Source organism: Palaemon carinicauda, chromosome 32 (assembly GCF_036898095.1).
Source record: "Palaemon carinicauda isolate YSFRI2023 chromosome 32, ASM3689809v2, whole genome shotgun sequence".
NCBI lineage: Eukaryota > Metazoa > Arthropoda > Malacostraca > Decapoda > Palaemonidae > Palaemon > Palaemon carinicauda.
The window spans coordinates 41,307,042-41,333,342 of NC_090756.1; the positions used below are offsets into that span (position 1 = coordinate 41,307,042).

Here is a 26,301-nt window from a genome sequence, read left to right on the forward strand (position 1 = left end):
AAGAGCAAGAGACAAAATCGAAAGCAGGAGACAAAATCAAAAGCAAGAGACAAAATCTAAAGCAAGAGGAAAAATCAAAAGCAGGAGACAAAATCGAAAGCAAGAGACAGAATCGAAAGCAAGAGACGAAATGAAAAGTAATAGACAAAATGAAAAGCAAGAGACAAAATCGAAAACAAGAGACAAAATCGAAAGCAGGAGACAAAATCAAAAGCAAGTGACAAAATCTAAAGCAAGAGAAAAAATCAAAAGCAGGAGATAAAATCGAAAGCAAGAGACAGAATCGAAAGCAAGAGACAGAATCAAAAGCAAGAGACAGAATCGAAAGCAAGAGACGAAATGAAAAGTAAGAGACAAAAGGAAAAGCAAGAGACAAAATCGAAAGCAGGAGACAAAATCAAAAGCAAGAGACAAAATCTAAAGCAAGAGAAAAAATCAAAAGCAGGAGACAAAATCGAAAGCAAGAGACAGAATCAAAAGCAAGAGACGAAATGAAAAGTAAGAGACAAAATGAAAATCAAGAGACAAAATTGAAAGCAAGAGACAAAATCGTAAGAAAGAGACCAAATCAAAAGGAAGAGACAAAATCAAAAGTAAAAGATAAAATGCAAAAGCAAGAGATGAAATTGAAAGTAAGAGAGAAAATTGAAAGTCTTTTTCAAAATCAAAAGCAAGAGACAAAATCAAAAGCAAGAGACATAATCAAAAGCAAGAGACAAAATCGAAAGCAAGAGACGAAATCGAAAGCAAGAGACAAAATCAAAAGTAAGAGATGAAATTGAAAGCAGCAGACAAAATCAAAGGCCAGAGACAAAATTGGAAGCAAGAGATAAAATCTAAAACAAGAGAGAAAACCGAAAGCAAGAGATAAAATTGAAAGTAAGAAAAAAAATTAAAGCAAATTAGGATTTTTCTGGTGTTAAATTATGAGATTTTAGGGACTAAAGGTAAAGGTGTCTGGTTTCAGTTCCAGTTTCATCAGAAAAGATGCTTACCAGAACGTCATCCGGGCAAACCCAATTCCCCACTGTGGTGCCCAAGCACAGCAGTGGCCTCCCCAGTAAACAACTTGAACTCACGCTCCCGGGATGGGATCGATCTGCTGCCATGCAAAGGCTAGGTGAGCGCGTTACCACTGTATTAGCCATTTCCATGGGTGCGTTAAGTGTGCTTGGTTATTATCTAAATCAATAATAGAAAAAAATTAATAATTCTCTTGTATTTTGTATATACAACATTGCTTTTGTAACTACCTGGTTTTTAAATTTCCTAGTTCAAAAAAGTTTTGCATTCTTGTAAAACAAATAGTTCTGTATTTGCAAATGTTCAGTCCATAATGGCCAACTCGTTAAGTAAATCGGAGCAATCATTTATTAGGACAGATTTACTCGTGAACTCTCCATAAACAAACGTGAACGATTCGATTAAATGAACCGTCATATATTTTGTTTCGCAATAGATTTGAACAAAATTCCACTTTCCAATTCCAACTTAAAATAAAGATTCCAATTCCAACTTGGATTTCAATTTCCACTTGAATTGAAGATTCCAATTCCAACTTAAACTCCAGATTCCAATTCCTACTTGAATTCCAGATTCCAATTCCAACATAAACTCCAAATTCCAATTCCAACTTGAATTCCAGATTCCAATTCCAACTTAAACTCCAGATTCCAATTCCAACTTGGATTTCAATTCCAACTTAGATTTCAATTCCAACTCGGATTCCAATTCCAACCTTAATTCCAGGTTCCAATTCTAACCTAAATTCCACATTCCAAATCCAACTTGAATTCAAGATTCCAATTCCAACTTAAATCCTAGGTTTCAATGTCAATATAAACTCAGATTCCAATTCCTACTTAAATTCCAGATTTCAATTCCATCTTAAATACCAGATTCTATTTCCATCTTCCGATGTAGTTGTCTTTTTTTCACCTCCTTTCCCAAGCTTGAGCTTAGATCCTAATCCCAAAGCATTAGGATTCAAGCTGTAGCTTGATAAAAAACAACATATCTCGTCGGAAGTTGAAATTGAAATCTGAATTTTAAGTTAGAATTAGAATTTAGAATTCAACTGGGAATTGGATTCTGGAATTTATTTTGTAACTGGAATATGGAATTTAAGTTGAAATTGAAATCTGTCATTCAGGTTGGAATATGAATCTGGAATTTGAGTTAGAACTTGAATAAGGAATTCAAGTTGAAATTGGAATCTGACCTTCAAGTTGGAATCGTAATCGGGAATTTAAGTTGGATTGGAGTCTAAACTTTAGGTTGAAATTGCAATTTGGAGTTTAAGTTGGAATTGGGATCTGGAATTTTAGTCGGAATTGAAATATAAAATTCAAGTTGGAATTGTACTATAGAATTAAAGTGGCAATTGGATTCTGGAATTATGTTCCTAATCTATTCCGAAATCAAATAACAAGGGAATTTACTGTATGATGCCAGTATGAAATGCTAAAAAAGAAAGAGGGTAAGAAGATATGATATTCGGTAGAGTGGTTCTTCCTTCGAACAGACATTTAATTAAGTAACCAAATCTCACTGGAATATAAAGAGACTCTTTAGGTATGGCAACCAGCTCTTCTAGGAGAGGGACACTCCAAAATCAAACCATTCTTCTTTAGTCTTGGGTAGTGTCATAGGCTCTGTCCCATGGTCTTCCGCTATCTTAGTGTGGAGTTCTCTTGCTTGAGGGTGCACTTGGGCGCACTATTCTATGTTATATCTCTTTCTCTTCTTTTTTGAAGTTTGTTATTGTTTATATAAAAAAGATTTATTTTAGTGTTGGTTTTGTTCGTATATTATTTAATTATAATTGTTAATCACTTCTCTAATCGTTCATTTATTTCCTTACCTAATAAATTCGTTCTTCAATAAGAATATTACCTTAATGATAAATAGCCTACTTCTGCCCGGCCAAAGATTCGAACCTTGGAACTAAGTAAATACAAGAGTGACGTTAATTCTATACTGTTAGTGAATATAATAAATGTCACTTACAATTAATGAATTTTTGAATCTCACTTGCTGTAGAATATGGCTTTTATATGACGAATTCAAGGCATGAAATTATAGCTATTATTATTATTATTATCATTATTATTATTATTATTATTATTATTATTATTATTATTATCATCGAGAAGCAATAACTAATAACATAAGAAAAAGGTATATATATGTATATATATATATATATATATATATATATATATATATATATATATATATATATATATATATATATATATATATATATACATATAAGATTGAATTTCCATTCAGTTTGTTTAGTGACTTGTTGTGTTCGGTAAATTTGCAAATCGAGAGACGATTATGAAAGGAAGTAATGGCAGTGATTGATATGTCCCCTAAACAAGAGCCTGGAAAGCACACACGTGATGCCTGGCTCTCTCTCTCTCACACACACACACAGAGAGAGAGAGAGAGAGAGAGAGAGAGAGAGAGAGAGAGAGAGAGAGAGAGAGAGAGTGTTGTCAGGTCTCTCTCTCTCTGCGACCTGATTAGTCATGGAGAGATTGTGGGTCTCCCATTCATCCCCAGCACTTGGGTAAGTCTAGGGTCAATACAAGTCCTTGGGTAAGTCCAAGGCCAATACAAGTCCTTGGGTGAGTCCAAAGCCAATACAAGTCTTTGGATAAGTACAATGCCAATACAAGTCCTTGAGTAAGTCCACGGCCAATATAAGTCTTTTAGTAAGTTCAAAGCCAATACAAGTCCTTGAGTATGTCCAAGGCCAATACAAGTCCTAGGGTAAGTCCAAGGCCAATACAAGTCCTTGGGTAAGTTCTAAGCCAATACAAGTCCTTGGGTATGTCCAAGCCCAATACAAGTCCTCGGGTAAATTCAAGGCAAATACAAGTCGTTGGGTATGCCCGAGGCCAAAACAAGTCCTTGGGTAAGTTCAAAGCCAATACAAGTCCTTGAGTAAGTCCAAGGCCAATCAAAGTCGTTGGGTAAGTCCAAGACCAATACAAGTCCTTGGGTAAGTCCAAAACCAATACAAGTTCTTGGGCAAGTCCAAGCCCAATACAAGTCCTTGGGTAACCACAAGCCAAATACAAGTCCTAGGGTGAGTCCAAGACCAATACAAGACCTTGGGTAAGTCCAAGGCCAATACAAGTCCTTGGGTAAGTACAAGCCCAATATAAATCCTTGGGTAAGTCCAAGGCAAATACAAGTCCTTGGGTAAGTTTAAAGCCAATACAAGTCCTTGGGTAAATCCAAGCCCATTACAAGTCCTTGGGTAAGTCCAAGACCAATACAAGTCCTTGGGTAAGTCCAAGGCAAATACAAGACCTTGGGGAAGTCCAAATCCCAATGCAAGTCCTTGAGTAAGTACAAAGTCAATACAAGTCCTTGGGCTAGCCCAAGCCCAATGCAAGTCCTTGAGTAAGTCCATGGTCAATATAAGTCCTTGGGTAAGTCCAAGCTCAATACAAGTCTTTGGGTAAGTCCAAATATAATACAAGTCCTTGGGTAAGTCCAAGCCCAATACAAGTCCTTGGGTAAGTCCAATGCCAACACAAGTCCTTGGGTAAACCCAAGGCCAATACAGGTCCTTGGGTAAGTCCAAGCCTAATAAAATTCCTTGGGCAAGTTCAAGCCTAATACACGTCCTAGGGTAAGTCCAAGGCCAATACAAGTCCTTGGGTAGGTTCAAAGTCAATACAAGTCCTTGGGTAAGTCCAAATATAATACAAGTCCTTGGGTAAGTCCAAGCCAATAAAAGTCCTTGGGTAAGTCCAATGAGAACACAAGTCCTTGGGTAAACCCAAAGCCAATACAGGTCCTTGGGTAAGTCCAAGCCTAATAAAATTCCTTGGGCAAGTTCAAGCCTAATACACGTCCTAGGGTAAGTCCAAGCCCAATACAAGTCCTTGGGTAAGTCCAAGGCCAATACAAGTTCTTGGGTAAATCCAAGCCTAATACAAGTCCTTGGGCAAGTCCAAGCCCAATACAAGTCCAAGGGTAAGTCCAAGGCCAATACAAATCCGTGGGTAAGTCCAAGCCCAATACAAGATCTTGGACAAGTCCAAGCCCAATACAAGTCCTTGGGTTAGTACAAAACCAATACAGGTCCTTGGGTAAGTATGAGCGTAATAAAAGTCCTTGGGTAAGTCCAAAGCCAATACAAGTCATTTGGGTAAGTCCAAGCGTAATACACGTCCTTGAGCAAGTCCAAGCCCAATACAAGTCCTCGGGTAAGTCCAAGCCAAATACAAGTCCTCGGGTAAGTCCAAGCCAAATACAAGTCCTTGAGCAAGTTCAATACAAGTCCTTGGGCAAGTCAATTTCCAGTACAAGTCATTGGGTAAGTCCAAGTCCAATACTAGTCCTTGGGTAAGTCCAAGGACAATACAAGTCCTTGGGCAAGTCCAAGCGTAATATAAGTTCTTGGGTAAGTCCAAGCCCAATAAAAGTCCTTGGGTAAATTTTCCAAGCCCAATACAAGTACTTGGGCAAGTCCAAGCCCAATAAAAGTCCTTGGGTAAATTTTCCAAGCCCAATACAAGTACTTGGGCAAGTCCAAGGCCAATAGAAGTCCTTGGGTAAGTCCAAGCCCAATACAAGTCCTTGGGTAAGTTCAAAGCCAATACAAGTCCTTGGGTAAGTCCAAGCCCAATACTAGTCATTTGTGTAAGTCCAAGGCCAATACAAGTCCTTGGGCAAGTCCAAGCCCAATATAATTCCTTGGGTATGTCCAAGGCCAATAAAAGTCCTAGGGCAAGTTCAAAGCCAATACAAGTCCTTGGCCAAGTCCAAGCCCAATACAAGTCCTAAGGCAAGTCCAACCCCAATACAAGTCCTTGGATAAGCCCAAGCCCAATACAAGTCCTTAGGTAAGTTGAAAGCCAATAAAAGTCCTTGAGTAAGTTCAAAGCCAATACAAGTCCTTGGCAGAGTCCAAGCCTAATACAAGTCCTAGGGCAAGTCCAAGCCCAACACAAGTCCTTGGATAAGTCCAAGGCCAATACAGGTCCTTGGGCAAGTCCAAGCCCAACACAAGTCCTTGGATAAGTCCAAGGCCAATACAGGTCCTTGGGTAAGTCCAAGGCCAATACAAGTCCTTGGGTAAGTTCAAAGCCAATACAAGTCCTTGGGCAAGTCCAAACCCAATACAAGTCCTTGGGTAAGTTCAAAGCCAATACGAGTCCTTGGGCAAGTGCAAGCCCAATGCAAGTCATTGGATAAGTCCAAGGCCAATACAACTCCTAGGGCAAGTTCATACCCAATACAAGTCCTTTGGTAAGTCTTTTTTAGAGGAAATTAGAACCGAAATCTTGTGCTTGGGTCGATTAATTCAAGAAGTCATTTTGCTTTGAAGCATCCAAAAGTTGATTTCGGGAAACTTATTTCATTTTATAAATCTCTACGAATAAACATTAAATAATTTGTTTCATTGATTCCTCATTGAAAGTAGAAAAGATTCTTTTCAAAATGTCACTCATGAAGACCAGATGACAATGACCTAAGAATAACCATATGTACGGTTGGATACACGGATTCTTGGAGAAGTGCAGCTTGTCAAACTGTAACTGCGCTGCGAGTTAATGTGTGCAGCACCTACCCATCTCTCTCTATGGTAGCTTTCTTGTTGCTCACAATGCAGTAAGGGTGTGACAGTGTGCACCTACTCTGGGCGGGGTGTGCCATGGACGCCTGTGTCCAACTGTTCCTATGATTAGCTCCCAAACCCTCTCCCCACCCAAGCTAGGACCAGGGAGGTGTAGGCAATGGCTGCTGATGAATCGTTCCTAGCTCACAAGGATAGCGAGATTGCAGATAAAACTAGAAACTATCGAGCTTCATCGGGTCTCGAACCTCTGTCCAGCATAATGCTAAGCAGGTAGTTTCCAATAGGCAACCACAACCCATAAACTAAAGTTCATCTATGATTATAGATGATTAATAGAAATATATTATTGTTCTAGAGTAGACAATAGCAAATGCAAAAGTTTCCAAAATCATAACAAGATAGAGAAAAAGAAAATGAGTAAAAGCACTGTTTTATATCTGGATAGTTTTGCAAAGTGTGGGTTTAACAACTATAGTAATCACGACGAGATCTACACTAAATTCAGGGTTGTGGAGGCCTATTGGAAACGCCCCTGCCCGGTGCTCACCAGACTGGGGTCCGAGTCCAGCTCAAACTCGATAGTTTCTTTAGTGTCTGCAACCTCACCATAATTGTGATATGAAGAAGGTTTGGGAGAACCTATAGGTCTACCTGATGAGTCCTGATGAGTGATCAGCAGCCATTTGGCCCTCCTTGGTCCTAGCTTAGGTGAAAAGTGGGCGTGGACACTGATCATATATATATATATGTATATATATATATGTGTGTGTGTGTGTGTGTGTGTGTGTGTGTGTGTGTGGTCAGCCGCTAGGGCATTACCACTGTCCCTTGCCTCTGGCATTCATGGGTGCATTCTAAACCTTTAAAAGCAATTTTCCCTTTAGTCTAAGCCGCTGGGGAATAGAACAGAAATATTTTAACCTTATTTGCATATATTCATATATTAATTTTATTATTTTTTCAATTGTCTGTACATTTTCTAATCGTGATTTAGATGATAGTTTTACATATTAATCTCTAGTGAATAACAGTGAATATTTATAGGGGTTTTTAACAAAAATTAACATTTAAATTCTGTTTCTTCTTCTTTTTTTACTATTTTTTTAAAGCTTATTTTCTTTACAATGATTTATTATCGTTATCATCATCATTACTATCATTAAGTAGGTGAAGGACAGTGGCTCCTCAACATCCGGATTTCAGCATTGATAATGTTTCTTTAACATGTATAACTCTGAAAATTTTAGGTGTGATTCCCAGCAGCAAATTTACTCTTAAGAAACACATTAGGTCAATGTATTCTTTAATTAAACAAAAAAATCGTCTTATTGAGAAAGTCTTTTATAAGATTTGTGGTGATTCTCAGTGATCAGTCAAGTGTTTTAATTCTTTCATTCTACCTTGTTTTGAGTATTGTACTCCTGTCTGGTTTTCAGCTTCTAATTCTCATCTTAATTTGTTGAACAGGAACTTACGGTCTATTGAATTTCTTATTCCTGATATAGATATTAATCTCTTTCACCGCCGTTCAGTTCGTTCATTATGCATGTTGCATAAGATCTTTCATAATTTTGACCATCCTTTACCTTCTGAAATTCTTGGACTTTTCCATCCAGACATAAGTCGTTTTATAATTTATATATGAAATATCTGTTTTAATATTATTAATGTTGTTTTCTAGAATATTTCAATTGTTCATTACTTCTTATATCATTTATTTATTTACTTTCCATACTGGGCTATATTTTCTTGTTGGAGCCCTTGGGCTTATAGCATTCTACTTTCCAACAAGGATTGCAGCTTAGCTAGTAAAAATAGTATTATTATTATTATCATTATTATTATTATTATTATTATTATTATTATTATTATTATTATTATTATATTTAACTAAGCTACAACCCTAGGTGGAAAAGCAGGATGTTATAAGCCCAAGGGCTCCTACAGGGAAAAATAGGCAAGTGAAGAAAGAAAACAAGGAAATAAATAAATTAAAAGAGAAGTAATGAACATCAAAATGAAATATTTTAGAACAATGGCAAAACAGATCTGTCATATACAAGCTATAATAAAAGACTTATGTCAGACTGTTCAACAACAAAAAATATTTGCTGCAAATTTGACCTTTTAAAGAACGTTGAAGCAATATTCTAATATTCATCAACCCAATAAATTAGCAATTCATCTATGCAAATCAATTCCAGGAAAAAGAAGAGCCTTTAATATCATAATTTCTGCTTTAATAGATTTTCAAAATATCTTATTTGATGATGAAGAGGCTAACCTAATTATCTTTCTTATAGTTTATGTATGAAAGATATTTTTTATTGTTTAATCTTTCTTGCGATATTTCATTTTAATTGGTCATTACTTCTCTTGTAGTTTATTTATTTCTTTTTTTTTCATGTCTTCACTGGGATATTTTTCCCTGTTGGAGCCCTAGGCCTTATACCATCCTACTTTCCTAACAAGGGTTGTAGCTAACCTGGTGATAATAATAATAATAATAATAATAATAATAATAATAATAATAATAATAATCGTCTCTTTATCTTCACCTTTTCCGTGACTCACATTTATTTATTGATCTATTATCATTATTACTCTTGCGCTTTCTCCCCTTGTCCATCCACGCCCTTTCTTCTTCTTCCTCTTCTTGACCTGATTCTTTATGCTTACAGCCTTTCTGGCAGGTCCAATCCCTTTTACCATTTCACTTTCTCTCCTATATATATATATATATATATATATATATATATATATATATATATATATATATATATATATATATATATATATATATATATATATATATATATATATATTCCGTACCTATACCACAATTAAATCTAATAAAGTAACATTCCTTTTGTCTATATATCTACATTGGTACAATCTTTTCTTTGCCATTGTTTTCATCTTCCAATCCATTCTTGTCTTCTTTGCCTCGCTCTATCAAATCTATGTCTGATCCCTTCAGTCTCTCTCTCTCTCTCTCTCTCTCTCTCTCTCTCTCTCTCTCTCTCTCTCTCTCTCAGTTTTCATTTTCTCCTGATTTGAGAAAATTGTTTATCCAGATCCAATTAAAAATCAATCAATTTGGTGAACAGACAAAGGCAGATTTAATATATAACTAAAAATCCTCTTCTTTTATATATTAAAAAACCTCTCAACCATTTCCATTTCCCCAGAAAGCAAAAAAAAAAATCATATTCAAAATGAAAAAAATAATCGAAAAATAAGACCCAAATCCTTATTTATTTCTTTCTCTTTGATATCCATCTCTCTTTTTCATATTTAATCCGGATCTGGCCCGGGAGATAATAGTAGTGGGCGATCTTTTCTATTCTATTCTTTTGCTCCTGCGAAGGTAAAGGAAAAAAATTTATTCAAGTTTTTATGAATTTAAAATGAAAGAAAAAAAATATTATTTCATATGCAAGAAGTGCAATTGATTTTATCCATTTTGCCTGTCTGTTTGTGGCCGAGAGAGAGAGAGAGAGAGAGAGAGAGAGAGAGAGAGAGAGAGAGAGAGAGAGAGAGAGAGAGAGAGAGAGAATTTTGCGGTCTTTTTTGTAACTTGTTTATATCATCATCATCATCATCTCCTCCTACGCCTATTGACGCAAATGGTCTCGGTTAGATTTCGCCAGTCGTCTCTATCTTGAGCTTTTAATTCGATACTTCGCCATTCGCCATCTCCTGTTTCACGCTTCATAGTCTTCAGCCATGTAGGCCTGGCTCTTCCAACTTTTTTTGTATCTGGTGAAGCCCAGTCAAATGTTTGGTGAACTAATCTCTCTTGGGGAGTGCGAAGAACATGCCCAAACCATCTCCATCTACCCCTCACCATGATCTCATCCACATATGGCACTTGAGTGATTTCTCTTATAGCTTCATTTCTTATATATTAAGTGCTTATTGTTATCAGCTAAACTGCAACCCTAACTGAAAAAAGTAGGGTGTTATAAGCCCAAGGACTCCAGCAGGGGAAGATAGCCCATCGAAGAAAGGAAATAAGGAAATAAGTACTACTAGAGCAGTGATGAACAATTGAAATAAAACATGTAAGAATACTAACAACATTAAAACATATATTTCATATATAAACTATTAAAAAGACTTTTGCTAGCCTGTTCAACATAGTTTGAACTTATGAAGTTCATATTGTCTCTAAGTTTAGAAAATGAAATAGATGAACTCAAGATCAAGATAGGGTCAAATATGTCGTTTTGGAACTTTTGTGAATTCATTAAAATCAAAATGAGGTTGACAGTTTGCCAATTTGACTTCAAGAAATTAAAACAAACCCAAAGTGTCATAAAATGTTGGATTTTAATATTTCATCATATAATGTATCAATATTTGATCATTTTTGTCGGGTAAAATTTTTCAATTATGTCTTTTTACTTAATTTTATAAGTAGAAAGGATTAAACATCTTGAGTTCGTGTGAATAAGAATTGACACATGGTATATATATATATATATATATATATATATATATATATATATATATATATATATATATATATATATATATATATATATATATATGTGTGTGTGTGTGTGTGTGTGTGTGTGTGTGTTGGGGTAAACTTGTTAATTAATTACGAGAATGTTTCTTAATGGCCAGTTCTGTAACTTACAGAGTATTCCTTTTATACCATACATGGAATTTCCTGCCAATTTAAAACTTATAAAAGAAAAACTTGTATATTATCTGGGGATATTTGGCGAGAGAGAGAGAGAGAGAGAGAGAGAGAGAGAGAGAGAGAGAGAGAGAGACCTTAGAACTAGACCTATTTTTGAACACACGAAGCCACAGGTTCTTTGAAATGATTCTTTCATGACATAAATATCCCCTTGAAAGTTGTTCCCTTCTTAACCCACCATCTTCCTTCTTCCCCTCCTCCTCTTCTTCAAAATGCCTCACAATCCTCAGAGAGATGAATGGAAAGATTGAGGGTCAGCCATAAGAAGATGCATGTGTTTGGCTGCCGGGGATAATGTATCTTTGCTTTTGTTGCCAGAAATGCTGAGATTTTTTTCAACGTTAGTGCGTTAATTTTATTTGCCTATGCCTTTCATGTGTGTGTATTTGTTTTATTTTTTTTTTTTATTTACAGGTTTTTTTTTCTGATTTCATAACCCTATTTCTAAACATTTTAAAGCAAACAGTTCCTTTTCTATGGTACCCTCTCTTAGGCCTAGTACTGAACAGTTCAGTGGCTGTTTCTTTCCCCTAACTTTCAAGCTTTGGAATTCCTCCTTCCTTTTACATTGAATCTTATAACATTCCTTCCTTTAAGAAGCAGAGAAGATTGTTGCTTTCTTTGTGTTCTTTAGTTAACTCAATAACTCATATTTATTTGGTTTTATTATTATCATAATTACTAGCTAAGCTATAACCCTGGTTGGAAAAGCAGGATGTTATTAGCCTAAGGGTTTCAGCAGGGAAAACTAGCTTAGTGAGGAAAGGGAATTAGGAAATAAATAAACTGTATGTGAAGTAAGTAACAATAAATGTAAAGTAGATATTATAGAGATGAGATTTTGGTTGCTCACACTGAAGACTTGAAACTAAAGAAGAAAGGTGCTCATGATTCACTTGGGAGGAATTCAGTTTTTGTAGTCGAATTAATCACATCACTTAACCAGAAAGCAATTCTAAGTTTTTGCGGTTAAGTAAAGAAAGTTGTTTCCACAGAGCAAGTAATTAGCAGTAGGTTTTAGTGTAATTGAAACGAATAGATAACACGTTATTATAACTAATGCAATTTAATACTTTAATGAAATAGGTGAAAACGCTAACCTGTCTGAAGAAGTATCAAGATTATGTTAAATTTCATGGAATAACTTCCATAGGCCTACTAGTGCTACTTCAATTCACAGCATAATTTAAAAGTCTAAACATGTTATGGTTATAGATATAAGGTGTTTGGTAGCCTATTGAAAATATCCCTGCCTTGTGATCTGTTGGATAGGGGTTCGAGACACTCTAAAGCTCGATAGTTTCTTGTAGTGGTTCTTACCTCTCCTTCCTTGTGAGCTAAAGTTGGGAAGTTTAGGGGGAGCCTTTAGGTTTACCAGTTGAATCACCAGCAGCCATTGCCTGATCCTCCCTGGTCCTAAATTTGGTGGAGAAGGGGTTTGGACGCTCATCATCTGTATATATGATCAGTCTTTAAGGCATTGTCACTGTCACTTCATTTGGCTGTTGATAGTTGATGTATCAGTTAATACTTATAAGGTATTTAACACTTAGTGTGGTTGTTAATATTTCATGTTGATAGCGGTTAATGTTCCCTTTAAAGCTTTCAACTCAACCTCATTGCACATTCTTTTGGTCTCACCATGAACATTTAAACATTCAAAATGGATATACAATTAGCATTTTTTTAGCACTTTGAAGCTTTTAAACTCGAGAATTTTATGCTTCAAATCTAAATATTGCAATAACTTTATTATTATATGCAAATTAATGTAATAAACCGCCTAATTACTGTGTCCAGAAATTATTTCTATTAATCATATTGTACTCATTTCTTTTTAATTTTTCCTTTTTACTGACCATATACATCGGGGCCTCATTCTACACATGTAGCCCTAGGTCAATGTATCCGTCTCTTCCAGACCTCCTTACCAAAATCCTTCGCTACGCAGAGTCACAGGAAACAAACAGACTCTTGGAGAAGAATACGCCAAAATCGAACTAGTGTTGTCTAGTATTGGCTAGTGCCATAGCCTCTGTACCATGGTCTTCCACAGTCTTGGGGTAGAGTTCTCTGGCTTGAGGGTACACTCGGGCACACTATTATATCTTAATTCTCTTCCTCTTGTTTTTTTTAATAGTTTATGTATGAAAGATTTATTTTAATGTTGCTGTTCCTAAAATAATATATTTCAATTCTTCACAACTTCTTAGGTAGTTTACTTATTTCCTTATTTTTTTACCTCACTGGGCTATTTTCCCTGTTGGAACCCTTAGGTTTATAGCATACGGCTTTTCCAACTAGGGTTTTAGCTTAGCAAGTAATAATAATAATAACAACAATAATAATAATAATAATAATAATAATAATAATAATAATAATAAACTGAGTGTAAAAGAGAAAACAGTAGTTTCCTTGTCTCTGTCCTCTCCTATACAGAGTCCTGCAAGGCATCCTGTGGAACCCTTAGGGAGACTCTTGAACCCTGGCGGGCGAGTAGAGGAGACGAGAAATGGAGAGCTTCTTCTCCAACAAAGAAAGACTCCGTCCCGGTAATGGATCAAGCGCTCAAACTCCTTCAATCAATCGAAATCCTTCTCGGACTCTGCTCTTCTTTCTCACTTCTTCCTTCCTCCAAGGGATTCTTCGTCCAGTCGATAGAAATCGACACTTGACACCTTTTTTTTTTCTTTTTTGCACACTGGTAAAGAATATCTGCAAGGAAAACAGTTTTACTTATAAGTAGAGGATCGTACTTAAGTATGAAACCGCTCATTGACTAAATAACATTAACCTTTCTTTTGTATGCCTCATATAAACTAATTATCATTATTATTAGCTAAGCTATAGCCCTATTTGGAAAAGCAAGATGCACTAAGATCAAGGGCTCTAACAGGGAAAAATAGCCCAGTGAGGATAAGAAATGAGGAAACAGATAGAATACTGTTCCTGAGTGTACCCTTAAGCAAGAGAACTCTAACCCAAGAATTTAAATAAACCTAATTTAGGAAAAGCGAATGGAATTTCAAACTCTCGAAACAGAAAAGATATTAATCTCTGGCAACGTCGTTCTAATAATTCATTATGCATGTTGCAGAGATTTTTTAGAATTTTGACCATCATTTACAATCAGATCTTCCCGGACAGTTCCATCCTGTTCGTAATACTAGGTATGCAGTTAATTCTAATAGTCAGGCCTTCTCCATCATGATGCTCAATGCTACACAGTACTATAGAAGTTTTATTCCACCTGTGACCAAGATGTCGAATGATCATCCTAATCAGGTAGTTGAATCAGTAGAACTTCTAAAGTTCAAAGTTGCAGCAAATGTTTTTATGTTGAACAGGCTAACATAAGTCCTTTTATAGTTTATAAATCCAATGTCCGTTTTAATGTTGTTAATGTTTTTAGAATATTTGATTTTAATTTTCATTACTTCTTCTATCGTTTATTTATTTCCTTATTTCCTTTCCTCACTGGGGTATTTTTTCCCTTTGAGAGCCCTTGGGCTTATAGCATCTTGCTTTTCCAACTAGCGTTTTAGTTTAGCTAATAATAATAATAATAATAATAATAATCATAATAATAATAATAATAATAATAGTAATAATTACGTAGATAGATAAACACATATCTAGGTAAATAGGTAAATAGATCAACAGATACCTATCCTATCTCTATCTTACAAATAATAACAATCCCAGGCCTTTTATTTAAGGCTCTTCCTTAGAAAAGAAAGAAAGAAAAGAAGAACTTAATCATGTATCCAGAAAACCCTTTCCAATGGCATCATCCGGTTCAGATAAATCTTCCAGAGGCGATTTCAGAGCAACAGGATTGTTGCAATAGACATGAAATGCTTTCAGCTGTCTTGTTTCCAGTCAGTATCACGAAGATTAACTCTCTCTCTCTCTCTCTCCTCTCTCTCTCTCTCTCTCTCTCTCTCTCTCTCTCTCTCTCTCTCTCTCTCTGTCTCTCTCTCTCTCTCTCTCTCTCTCTCTCTCTCTCTCTCTCTCTCTCTCTCTCTCTCTCTCTCTCTTTTCATTCAAGTTGGAATATTTTTATTTAACCTTTGTTGTCCCAGAATACAGTAGGGATATCATACATATGATCAGCACTCAATCCCCCTCTCTAGGGAGGGCCAGGCAATGGCTGTTAATGACTCAGCACGTAGACCTTTAAGCTCCCGCAAATTCGGTCTCTACCCCACCAGGACGGTGAGGTTGCAATTAAAACTATCAAGCTTGAGCTGGACTCGAACTCCCTTCCAGCAGAAAGTGGGGCAGGGAAGTTTCTGAAAGACTACCTCCTGGCTCAGCAAAGTCCGCAAATTTAACTTTTGTATTAGTCCAGAGACTGGTAAGGAAGGAAAGACCAATTCTCTAGTCTAGTCTGAGGCTTCTTAGGGTAGGTTAAGTTGGTTCAGATTAAGATGACTGAGTTTCAGATGATCTTTTCCGTCTTTTTTCTAGAGAATATTTTCTGTTTGAGACATTTTCCATCTTATGATTGCTTTTCATACTTTGGATGTTTAAATAGTCATGGATACTTCGAAAATCAGTTTTTTTTATCTATGTATGGCTACTTAGAATTTGTGTGTGTGTGTGTGTGTGTGTGTGTGTGTGTGTGTGTGTGTATCCGTTATTACAATCTTGACGTTTACTTAGTAAATGTCAGAAATAAAAATAAAACCAAAATCCGAGGTGCTACTATATCCTACTACACTTTTTTATTATATATTTTTTACAATTTCTTAATTAAATTTTGAACGTAGTCCTTCTTCCATTTTCCTTTGTATTTGTTTAAGCATGAAAGAGCATATGGTATACTGTGGCTGCACATTGCCACTGGCCATGTTAGAAAATACTTTTTTATTTATCATTTTACATTTTGCATTTGCAAAAAATACAGTTATACGGAACATTTTATTGTAGACAGTTACTATTATTATTATTTTGGTTATTTGCTAAGCTACAACCCATGTTGGAAAAGCAGGATCCTATAAGCCCAAGGGTCCCAACAGGGAAAATAGCCCATTGAGGAAAGGAGACGAGAAAAAGTAAAAGATCTCAAGAACATTAACATTTAAATAAATATCTTTTATACCAACTATACAAACTTCAACAAAACATGAGGAAGAGAAATAAGATAAAATATTGTGCCCCAGTGTACCCTCAAGCAAAAGAACTCTAACCCAAGGCAATGAAGACCATGGTACAGCGGCTATGGCACTACTCAAGACTAGAGAACAATGGTTTGTTTTTGGAGTGTCCTTCTCTTAAAAAAGCTGCTTACCGTAGATAAAGAATCACTTCTACCCTTACTAAGAGGAAAGTAGCCACTGAACAATTACATTTCAATAATTAAACCCTTGAGCAAAGACTTGCTTGGTAATCTCAGTGTTGTCAGGTGTATGAGGACAGAGGAGCTGGTGGAAAGAAGAGGCCAGACTATTTGGTGTATGTGTAGGCAAAATACAAATGAGCCACAGAGAGAGAGCCAGTGTAGGACTTTTTGACCAGTCAAATAACCCAATAACTCCAGCTATACAAAGATTTCTTCAAGTTGGTATTCCAACTCTAGTTTCAGAAATCGAAAGTTGGAGATCACCACAAGTATAAACAAAGTTTGTAAGTCATTCAAATCAATCTCAAAATAAAACAGAAAAAAAAAACATTTTATATTAAAACGCCCATCGTAAAATAATTTCGAAACCTATTAAATGGAAAAGATGGAGTAACAACACTCTGAGTGTTAGTGTGCATGGAGAAACCAGGAGAAATGTTAATGACGAAATTGGACGAAAGTAATCAGAGAAAGTAATATGAGTCTTTGGACTTTTTCCTTCTCAAAATGAAGTCGATAAACGAGGAGTGAAAAGTGTTATTGTTGGAAAATGGAAAATTAAAGAAGTTAATGCTTGTTGATGGCAAAATGTTTCTCTGTTTATCTGAACACAAAAGATTTCTTAAATCCTTCTTATTTATGAATACAGTACCTTTCTTCATTTGCACTTTCCTTTCTACTTGCATCAAGCAACATTTTTTGTTTGAAAGCACATCTTGCAAGTCTTTAATTCTGTTTGTTTTGATTTTTTTATCACCTGTACTCCTATAAATATTCATATAGGCCATATATTATTCTCCTCCTAATAACTGGATTCTCTGTACTTCGGTTTCAGAGACCCAAGGGGGAATAAACTCAAAGATAATAGCTTTTGGTCGGCCGGGGAACCGAACCCGGGTTAAAAAACGAAGGTTCCATTGAGTTAACATCTCAACTGAGGCTAAGTCAATTGGAGTTGATTCCCCCTTGGATCTCTAACCCAACGTAGAGAGAAACCAGATATTAGTAGATGTATAATATATAGCTCATATGAATATATATATATATATATATATATTATATATATATATATATATATATATATATATATATATAGCATATATATATATAATATATATATATATATATATATATATATATATATATATATGTATATGTATATGTATATATATATATATATATATATATATATATATATATATATATGTATATATATATATATATATATATATATATATGAAACCTCTAAGGAGAGTTTGAAACTTCAAGCGAGCAAGCAGAATAATACAGAGTTAATCCTGTTAGAAATATCATCATCGCTTTAGTTCTTCCCTAATATTCATAGAAGGAAAACCCTTGGAAGATATTACTTGGGCTGGAAGGTTCAATCATGGTGGACTATATAATCTAAAAAAGAAATCTGTGTTTAGAAGATTACCTCTAACCCAGTGATGACAATTGTAGGCATGATTGAAAGTTGAATATAACACATTTTTTGGTACCTTTATATCCGCAACAATAACAACAACAAATCAGCCGTTTCTAGTGCACGGCAGTACAAAGGGTTGTGGTGGCCTGTTGGTAACGTCTCTGTCTGGCTAGCCCTAGACTGGGGTTTGAGTCCCGCTCAGACTCGTTAGTTCTTATAGTGTCGGCAACATCACCATCCTTGTGAGATAAGAATGGGGTGTTTAAGGGAGACTATAACTCTACATGCTGGTTATCAGCAGCCATTATCTGGCCCTCCCTGGTCCTAGGTTAGGTGGCGATGGGGCTCAGATGATGATCAAATGTATATATGGTTAGTCTCTTGGGCAATGTCATTGTTCCTTGCCTTTGCCATTCATGAGCTGCCTTTAAATCTGTAAACATGCCCTTATTCATTTCTTTGGTTTGGTCAGTTTTTACTCACACGCTGGCCACTCTGGGTTGGTAATAGTGAGAGATTTTCGTCTGATCGCTCACAGCAAACCAACCTAGTATGGTGATACACAAACACTCTTACCACGTTGAGGACTCCTCACTTATTTACCTTTTTATGAGGAACTTTGTGCAGAAGCAATTGGACAAACAATATCAGATATATCTTATCCCTGAAAAGGTCATTTGTCTATTTTATATCTACATACATCTCTCCTTTTTTATCTCTTAATGCATTACCTGTCTTCGCATGGAGACAGATGTATTCCAAAATAGATTAATAATGTCATGTATTTTGTATTCTTATGGTCAAATACGTAATAAAGGTGTTTTTTTCTTCTTTCAATACATTTACTATATACGATGAAAAGATCAAATTGAATTTATATTTTATAGTTTATATATGAAAGATCTATTTTAAAATTGTTACTGTTCTTGGAATATTTTATTTTGATTGTTCATTACTTCTCTTGTAGTTTATTTATTTCCGTGTTTCTTAACCTCACTGGGTTATTTGTAAATAACTGAAATTTGTATTATCTTAGGAAAATATAGTGAATTTTTTTTTCACTCCAATACCATATAAATGAATTTAATTCCCATTACATAATGCTACGACTTTAGGGAAGATAAAGCAATTTGCTTTGCAATCAGAAATAGGTTTTAATAATTTTGATTTTAAAAATAAAACACCAACAAAATTATTATTATTATTATTATTATTATTATTATTATTATTATTATTATTATTATTATTATTATCATCATCATCTAAGCTACAACCGTAGTTGATAAAGGAGGATGCTATAAATCCAGGACTCCAACAGGAAAAATAGACTAGCGAGGAAAGGAAATAAGGAAAGAAGTAAATTACATGAGAAATCTTTCTCTCTATCTATCTATCTGGGTGCCATGTCCTCGACGAGGGCTGTCAATTGCCTCCACCTGGTCCTGTCTGCATAAATTGTCCAGCTGTTCCTTCCTTATTGACATCCTGCAGTAAGCTGTCCAAAAACCTTTTCCATTGCCGGCCTCTTCCTCTTCTTTGCTCTATCTTATTATTATTATCTAAGCTACAACCCTAATTTTAAAAGTGGGAGGCTATAAGCCCAAGAGCTCCAACAGGGAAAATAGCCCAGCGTGAAAAATGAATAAGCCAATAGAATAACTACAAAGGAAGTAATGAACAATTGATATAAATCTTCTAAGGACAGTAACACCATTAAAATACATCTTTCATATATAAAGTATAAAGACAGACTTATGTCAGCCTGTTCAACATAAAATCATTCGCAGCAAGTATGATATATATATATATATATATATATATATATATATATATATATATATATATATAAATATATATATATATATATATATATATATATATATATATATATATATATATATATATATATATATATATATAGTATGTATATATATATATATATATATATATATATATATATATATATATATATATATATATATATATATATATGATATAATATTGTGATTTAAGATAAATTTAAAAGCCATAAAACAGTTATTACCTATTGCATGAAGTCAGCACTAGACTTCTTGATCTCTTTGAAGTTCATCCAATAACGTTTTCCCAAAACTTTGCTTTCCTTAAGATTACGAATTTCTCTCCTGAGCTTTATTGGAATCTGAGGTTACTGCAATTCTTAAATGTGTGCAGAAATATGCACTTTAATTTTCATCTGCAAAAAAATAAATATTTTAATTGTTATCTATTGAAAAGAAGAGAAATTTTGATTTTGATATTTTAAGAAAAGGAAAAAAGATATTTTTATTTTCATCTTTGAAAAAAAAATCCGTTTTTATCTTTTGCAAAAAAAAAAAAAAATGAAAAGGATTGGGCAAAAGTCATCCAGGATTGGGAAAAAGTCTTCCTTCATGATGGATAGTCAAATTCAGGAATACTGGGCTAATCAATGTTTTAATGTAAAGTTTACAGGTTAGGTTGAACTAATACAGTGAACAAGCTGCGCGTTTCGGGAGTGCTGTCTCCCTTCCTCAGACTGCTTAAGCCAGAATTGCCATTTATCAAAGGATATAGTTATCATTGTTTCCACCAGTCAAGCCTGAGGAAGGGGAGACAGCATTCCTGAAACGCGTAGCTTGTTTACTTTATCAGTTTACCCGACTTGTAAATTCTACCTAACCTGTAAACTTTACATTAAAACCTTGATTAGCCGAGTATTCCTAAATTTAACTACCCACCATGAAGGATGACTTTCTTCCAATCCTGGATGACTTTTGCCCAATCCTGAGAAGATAATAAGAACCACTGAGAAGACAGCGTTTAAGATCAATGCATTTGAGACAGCCATTATTTTTAATTTGGGTCTACTACCCAAATAAACAAACTTCAGACTGCATGACCCTTCAGCCCGAGATGACCCAAGGACCAGTGCTTACCAAATGACCCTCCTCCACGGATAACTATGCAACAAGTATAAGGTGAAAGTAAAACTCTTGGAGCACCTGAGCCACCTGGTGGAGGAATGGAAAAATATCAAAAGGAATCCCTACACATCAGATGTGGAAACTGTAACCCTCGATGATGCCAACATTACCAGTGATGCATCTATTGATGACGATGAAGACGACCATTAAGAAAAAGCTGTTCACCTTGCTCTAAACTGCTTGGCAAACCCGGACAACATCCCCCAGGCTATTTGTGCCCTTAAGGACCATGACTGTGCTAAGAGGCTGCGAACTATTCACAAGAAGCTTATTGATATTAATGGAGTCAAATTTCGTATACCTGAAGCCAAGCAGGACTATATAAATATTTCATCTTATACCCACACTGCCACCCAAGATGAAATCCTCCAGATTGGACTCAATTGTAACTTCACATGAAGCCCCAAACCCACAGACAAGAAGCTAGAAGTCGGACTTTCAATCGACTTTATCCTCAGTCATCAAGAGCAAAGGGCCCTAAGAACTGCTGATGACCTCCAGTCCCCGCTCTTAGCTCAAGCTCTTATGGATTGTGGGCGTAAGGAAGGAGGTCAATGTGATTGTGAAGAGAGCAGACAAGACTGCTGTGTTTGTCTTAATAGACACGGAAGTGTATCACAGGAAACTCGACCTGATACCAGGGGATTCTTCCAAATTTGAAAAGCTCTCCTACAACCCCATAAAGGAGAACAAAAGAGAAGCTAATAAGACTATTGAGACCATCAATGCAGTCACAAACGCCATCCACTTCCAGACCATCACTGGGGATTTTAGCCCTGGTTACCTGTATGGTAATGTAAAGACACATAAAAACGGCAACCCACTCCGACCTATTATTAGCCAATGCCCAATGCCGACTTACCACCTGGCAAAAAGACTCAACAGCCTTTTGACTCCTTATGTTTCGGACAAAGACAGCGTCGCCTCATCTGCTAAGTTCCTCAGTAAGGTGAAAGGATCCCCCAGCAGTGGCACCATGGCTTCTTTGGAGAGACCATCGACTTGATCCTGGAGAGTCTACAGGGACCCATCTACTCCTACCCTGAACGTCCCTGAGGAGGCCCTCTGCAACCTGCTTGAAATATGTACTGAGAAGCCCCCCCCCCCTTGTACTACCCACAGGACCACATGTACATACAGAATGATGGCGTAGCGATGTGCTCTCTCCTTTGTGTGCTCTTTGTCAACTTTTATATGGGAGTTTTTGAAGAGAGGGTTTTCTTACAGACAGGTCATCCAGACGTGTACGTGAGATACATAGATGATACTTTTTTCATGGCCACTTCTACCCATGACATCGAGATTCTCCGCAGGACGTTTAAGGAGTGCAATTCCCTGAAGTTTACTGTGGAGCATAACAACGATGGACGGCTGCCCTTTCCTGATGTACTCATCTCCCCCAACCCTACCGGATTTGATACTAATGTGAACATTCAGCCTACTAACCTTGGCTTATGCTTAAATGGAGACAGTTAATGCCCTGCCAGGTACAACGATTCCACTATGAAAGCCTACATCCTCAGGGCCCTCTCCCACTGCTCGTCTTGGGCTGACACACATCAAAAACTCGACCGAGTCACCCCGGTCCTGGTGAACAATGGCTACTCTAACAGGCAAGTTAGACAAGAGATCAAGCTAGCCATGGACACCTGGTACCAAGGTGAACAACCAACTGAGAGCACTACCACCACCATCAACCTTTACTATAAAGGGTTTATGCATAACAATTACCAAAAAGACGAAAAAGCCGTGAGAGACATAATAAAGAACCACGTCTCCCCTATGAAGTAAAAGACATAGTTTAAGCTGATTATATATTATCATACCACCAAGACGAGGTCCCTCATCATGAGGAACAACGCAGCCCTACCGACTCAGGACATCCTTAGATAGACTATTGTGGTCTATTCCTACTTATGCCCTGATTCAGGATGCTCTGGACGTTATATAGGCATGACCAAGAAACCATCCGGACACTCTGCAATAAGCTGGCATTAGATCTCATACCCTCCACGTCCATAACAACAACATTAAACGTGAGGAAATAATCAAGAACACTAAGATAATCGGACGTGCTCCAGATATTAGAAGACCTCGAATACTTGAAGCTCTACTTATACAGAGAGAAAAACCGATACTTAACACTACCCAAAAAAGGTTCCTTCTCCCTTCCTGTCGATGGAACAACACACTGAGGAGTAACACTACAAGCCTTGAGATCTCCAGCCAAGACAACTCAACCAATCAAGACTACCAACCAAGACAGCTTTGATCAGTGACTGGACAGCCTTCCTAGTCTTGATACCTTCTCGGCGAGTGCTCCAACCAATCAGAGCCCAGCCAATGAAGGATAACATGACTACTCATCACCTATGAGTGAGTGGAAAGGTAGTCTATCTGAACTACAGCCGCTCTCGGCAAGTGGCTTAGCCAATGAGAACCCGCCATTTTACCAATCCCTCTATTTACTCATACCACAACGCCCTAGGCAGCCAATGTAAATTTGCTGCCTAAGCCAGAATTGCCATATAAAACGACGTAGCTATCATTGTTTCCACTACACAAACCTGACGAAGGGAGACAGCACTACCGAAACCCGTAGCTTTTTCACTCTATTAGTTTACCCAACTTGTAAATTTTACCTAACTTGTAAACTTTGCATTAAAACCTTGATTAGCCTAATATTCCTGAATTTGATTACTCACCAGGAAGGATGACTTTTTCCCAGCTACTGGGTGTATGCAGTATTCCTGAGAAAAAGATAATAAGAGCCTTTGAGAAGACAGAGTATAAGATCAATTGAATCAGCCATTATATTTAACAAAATAATAATAATAATGATAATAATAATAATATTATTATTATTGTTGTTGTTGTTGTTGTTGTTGTTTTTGTTTTTGTTGTTGTTGTTGCCGTTGTTGTTGTTCTTCTTCTTATATAATTTCATTATTTCCTCAGGACCTCGGTGGAGTTTCTGCAAATTAAGGATAAAAGCAACAACTTCCTTGAAATAATAAATAACATTAGAAATAAGCAATAGAGAAAATATATTCCGTTTGCTTTAATAAGAAAAAAACATGAATTATATGTATAAAAGATTTTTACTTAACATAAGCAAAAGCCTTGATTGAGTATTTTATTACTAAAGAGGTTTATTCCTCTATGCAAGCATTCCCATCCACCCAATCCCGTATACCTGTATTCCCAGCACAAACTCATTCTTACTTATGGTCACTATTCCGATTATAGCATCCGACCAATCAGGATTAAGGCGAGGTGCTGCCGACCAATCAGGATTAGGGTGAAGTTCCTGACGTTTATCCAGTCAAAGAGAGACTATTGAGTTTACGTAATTCTCTCTGTACGCGAGTTTCGGGAACTTCTATTGTTCAAAACAGCTTCAATAGGTAATGTGTGATGCAAAACGCAATTAACTGTTACCGTTATCCTTGCATTAAGGGGTCGGATGCCTGATGCGTTCTCTCTAGTCAATGGGATCAACAGACTAAATTTGATTTACCAAATTTATCATAAATCTCTGAATCTTTTTTTTTTTTTTTTAAACATTAAATTTGTTCAGGCCTATCTGAAATGTGTATTATACTAGGATAAATCTCGCATATGTTTGGAAATCTAAGATTTGTTAACCACTGCAAAAATGTGTATGATATATTTTCATTTCTGTAATAATATCATCTCAAAATTATGAACATAGCCAATACCACTGTTTTATAGAAATATCGTTTTTTTCTAACCTTCGCTTTGACTGAACACGTTATACGATTTGCAAATTCACTGGAGGCAGATTATGGACGATTTTTATAGCTTCTTTTAGTCAAAATGCTTTTTGTTACCTCATGAGAGAGAGAGAGAGAGAGAGAGAGAGAGAGAGAGAGAGAGAGAGAGAGAGAGAGAGAGAGAGAGAGAATACAATCTTTGAAACTCCTTAAAATATCATAACTTATTTCCTTTTCCAGGATCCTTAGCCAAAAAAAACGGAAGAAACAAGAAGAAAAAAGAGATCTGAAGGTAAGAATTATGCTCTCTCTCTCTCTCTCTCTCTCTCTCTCTCTCTCTCTCTCTCTCTCTCTCTCTCTCTCTCTTGTGAGTTTAAAGTATTTAAAACTGATAAATGATATAAAGATCTTTAATTCTAAAAAAAAAATATATTTCTTTTTGTTATTTTTTTACAAAAAACAACGAAGGTCTGAAGTTCTTGTAAAAAATTACTGATAGAAATAAAGTTTTGCAATGATAAATCAGCAATCCTTAATCAGTTCAAGATAATTATATAAAACTTATTGAAGGAGTTTGCAAAGATTTTTAGATCATGAAAATCAAGATGTCAAATGATCCATCCAACAATAGATTATATTGCAAACCTTTGAGAATATCACAAACTAGAAGAAAAACACAAATGATAAATAAACAAGACAACATCAGAGTTTTATCATTGTTTACATTTATTTAGTTTATGTTTATTTGCTTACTTCATTTCTAGAACCAGCGATAATTGTTTATCCGAATCTTGGTCACTTTCCATTTAATCAATTGTGGCCTATTGGCAACGTCTCTAAATGGTGATCGTTAGACTGGAGTTTAAATCCCGCCCAAGCTTGTCAGTTCCTTTGGTCGTTGCAACTTCACCATCTTTTTGAGGTAAGTATGGTTGCTATTGAGGAGCCTATAGGTATACCTGGTGAGTCATCAGCAGTCATTGCCTGGCCCTCCCTGGTCCTAATATTGGGTGGGGAAAGTGCTTGGGCGCTGATCATATATATGGGCAGTCTCAAGGGGGTTGTCCCGCTTTCAAGGGCAATGTCACTACCTGTTGCCATTGCCATTCAAGAGTTGCCTTCAAATATTTCTATCTAACGACTCAAAAATCTATAATATTTTTTTTTCTTTTTAAATCTATTATAATTTTTTTTTCTTTACCGATAACATTTTCAGCTTTATGGTGACATCATCCACATTGTTTTTAATCATCGGAAATAAAGAATGGAACATATTCCAAAATTTTGGATTCATTGGAAATATTTTAAATCGAAACAACATAGTTGTTGAAAGCTCTTTCACTACGAGCTAAGTCAGAAAACATAACTATGTATTATTATTATTATTATTATTATTATTATTATTATTATTATTATTATTATTGTTGTTGTTGTTGCTGTTGTTGTTGTTGTTGTTGTTGTTGTTAATATTATTATTATT

General features: G+C 35.8%; 1 protein-coding gene across 1 annotated transcript; it reads left to right on the top strand.

The window, feature by feature from the left end:
- Positions 1-491: 491 nt before the first annotated feature.
- Positions 492-22,090, top strand: LOC137625582 (uncharacterized). Its single transcript, XM_068356492.1, has 4 exons — positions 492-765; positions 968-1,156; positions 13,764-13,876; positions 21,599-22,090. The coding sequence occupies exons 1-4, from the start codon at positions 492-494 to the stop codon at positions 22,088-22,090; spliced, it is 1,068 nt and encodes a 355-aa protein (XP_068212593.1).
- The last annotated feature ends 4,211 nt before the right edge of the window (positions 22,091-26,301 follow it).

Bases quoted from the DNA above. Each gene is read 5' to 3' on its own strand.
- LOC137625582 (XM_068356492.1), top strand. From the start codon at position 492: ATGAAAAGTAAGAGACAAAATGAAAATCAAGAGACAAAATTGAAAGCA. The intron at 766-967 runs GTAAGAGATGAA...GTCTGGTTTCAG, and splicing joins AGCAAGAGACAAAATCAAAA to TTCCAGTTTCATCAGAAAAG. The intron at 1,157-13,763 runs GTGCGTTAAGTG...TCTCCTATACAG, and splicing joins TGTATTAGCCATTTCCATGG to AGTCCTGCAAGGCATCCTGT.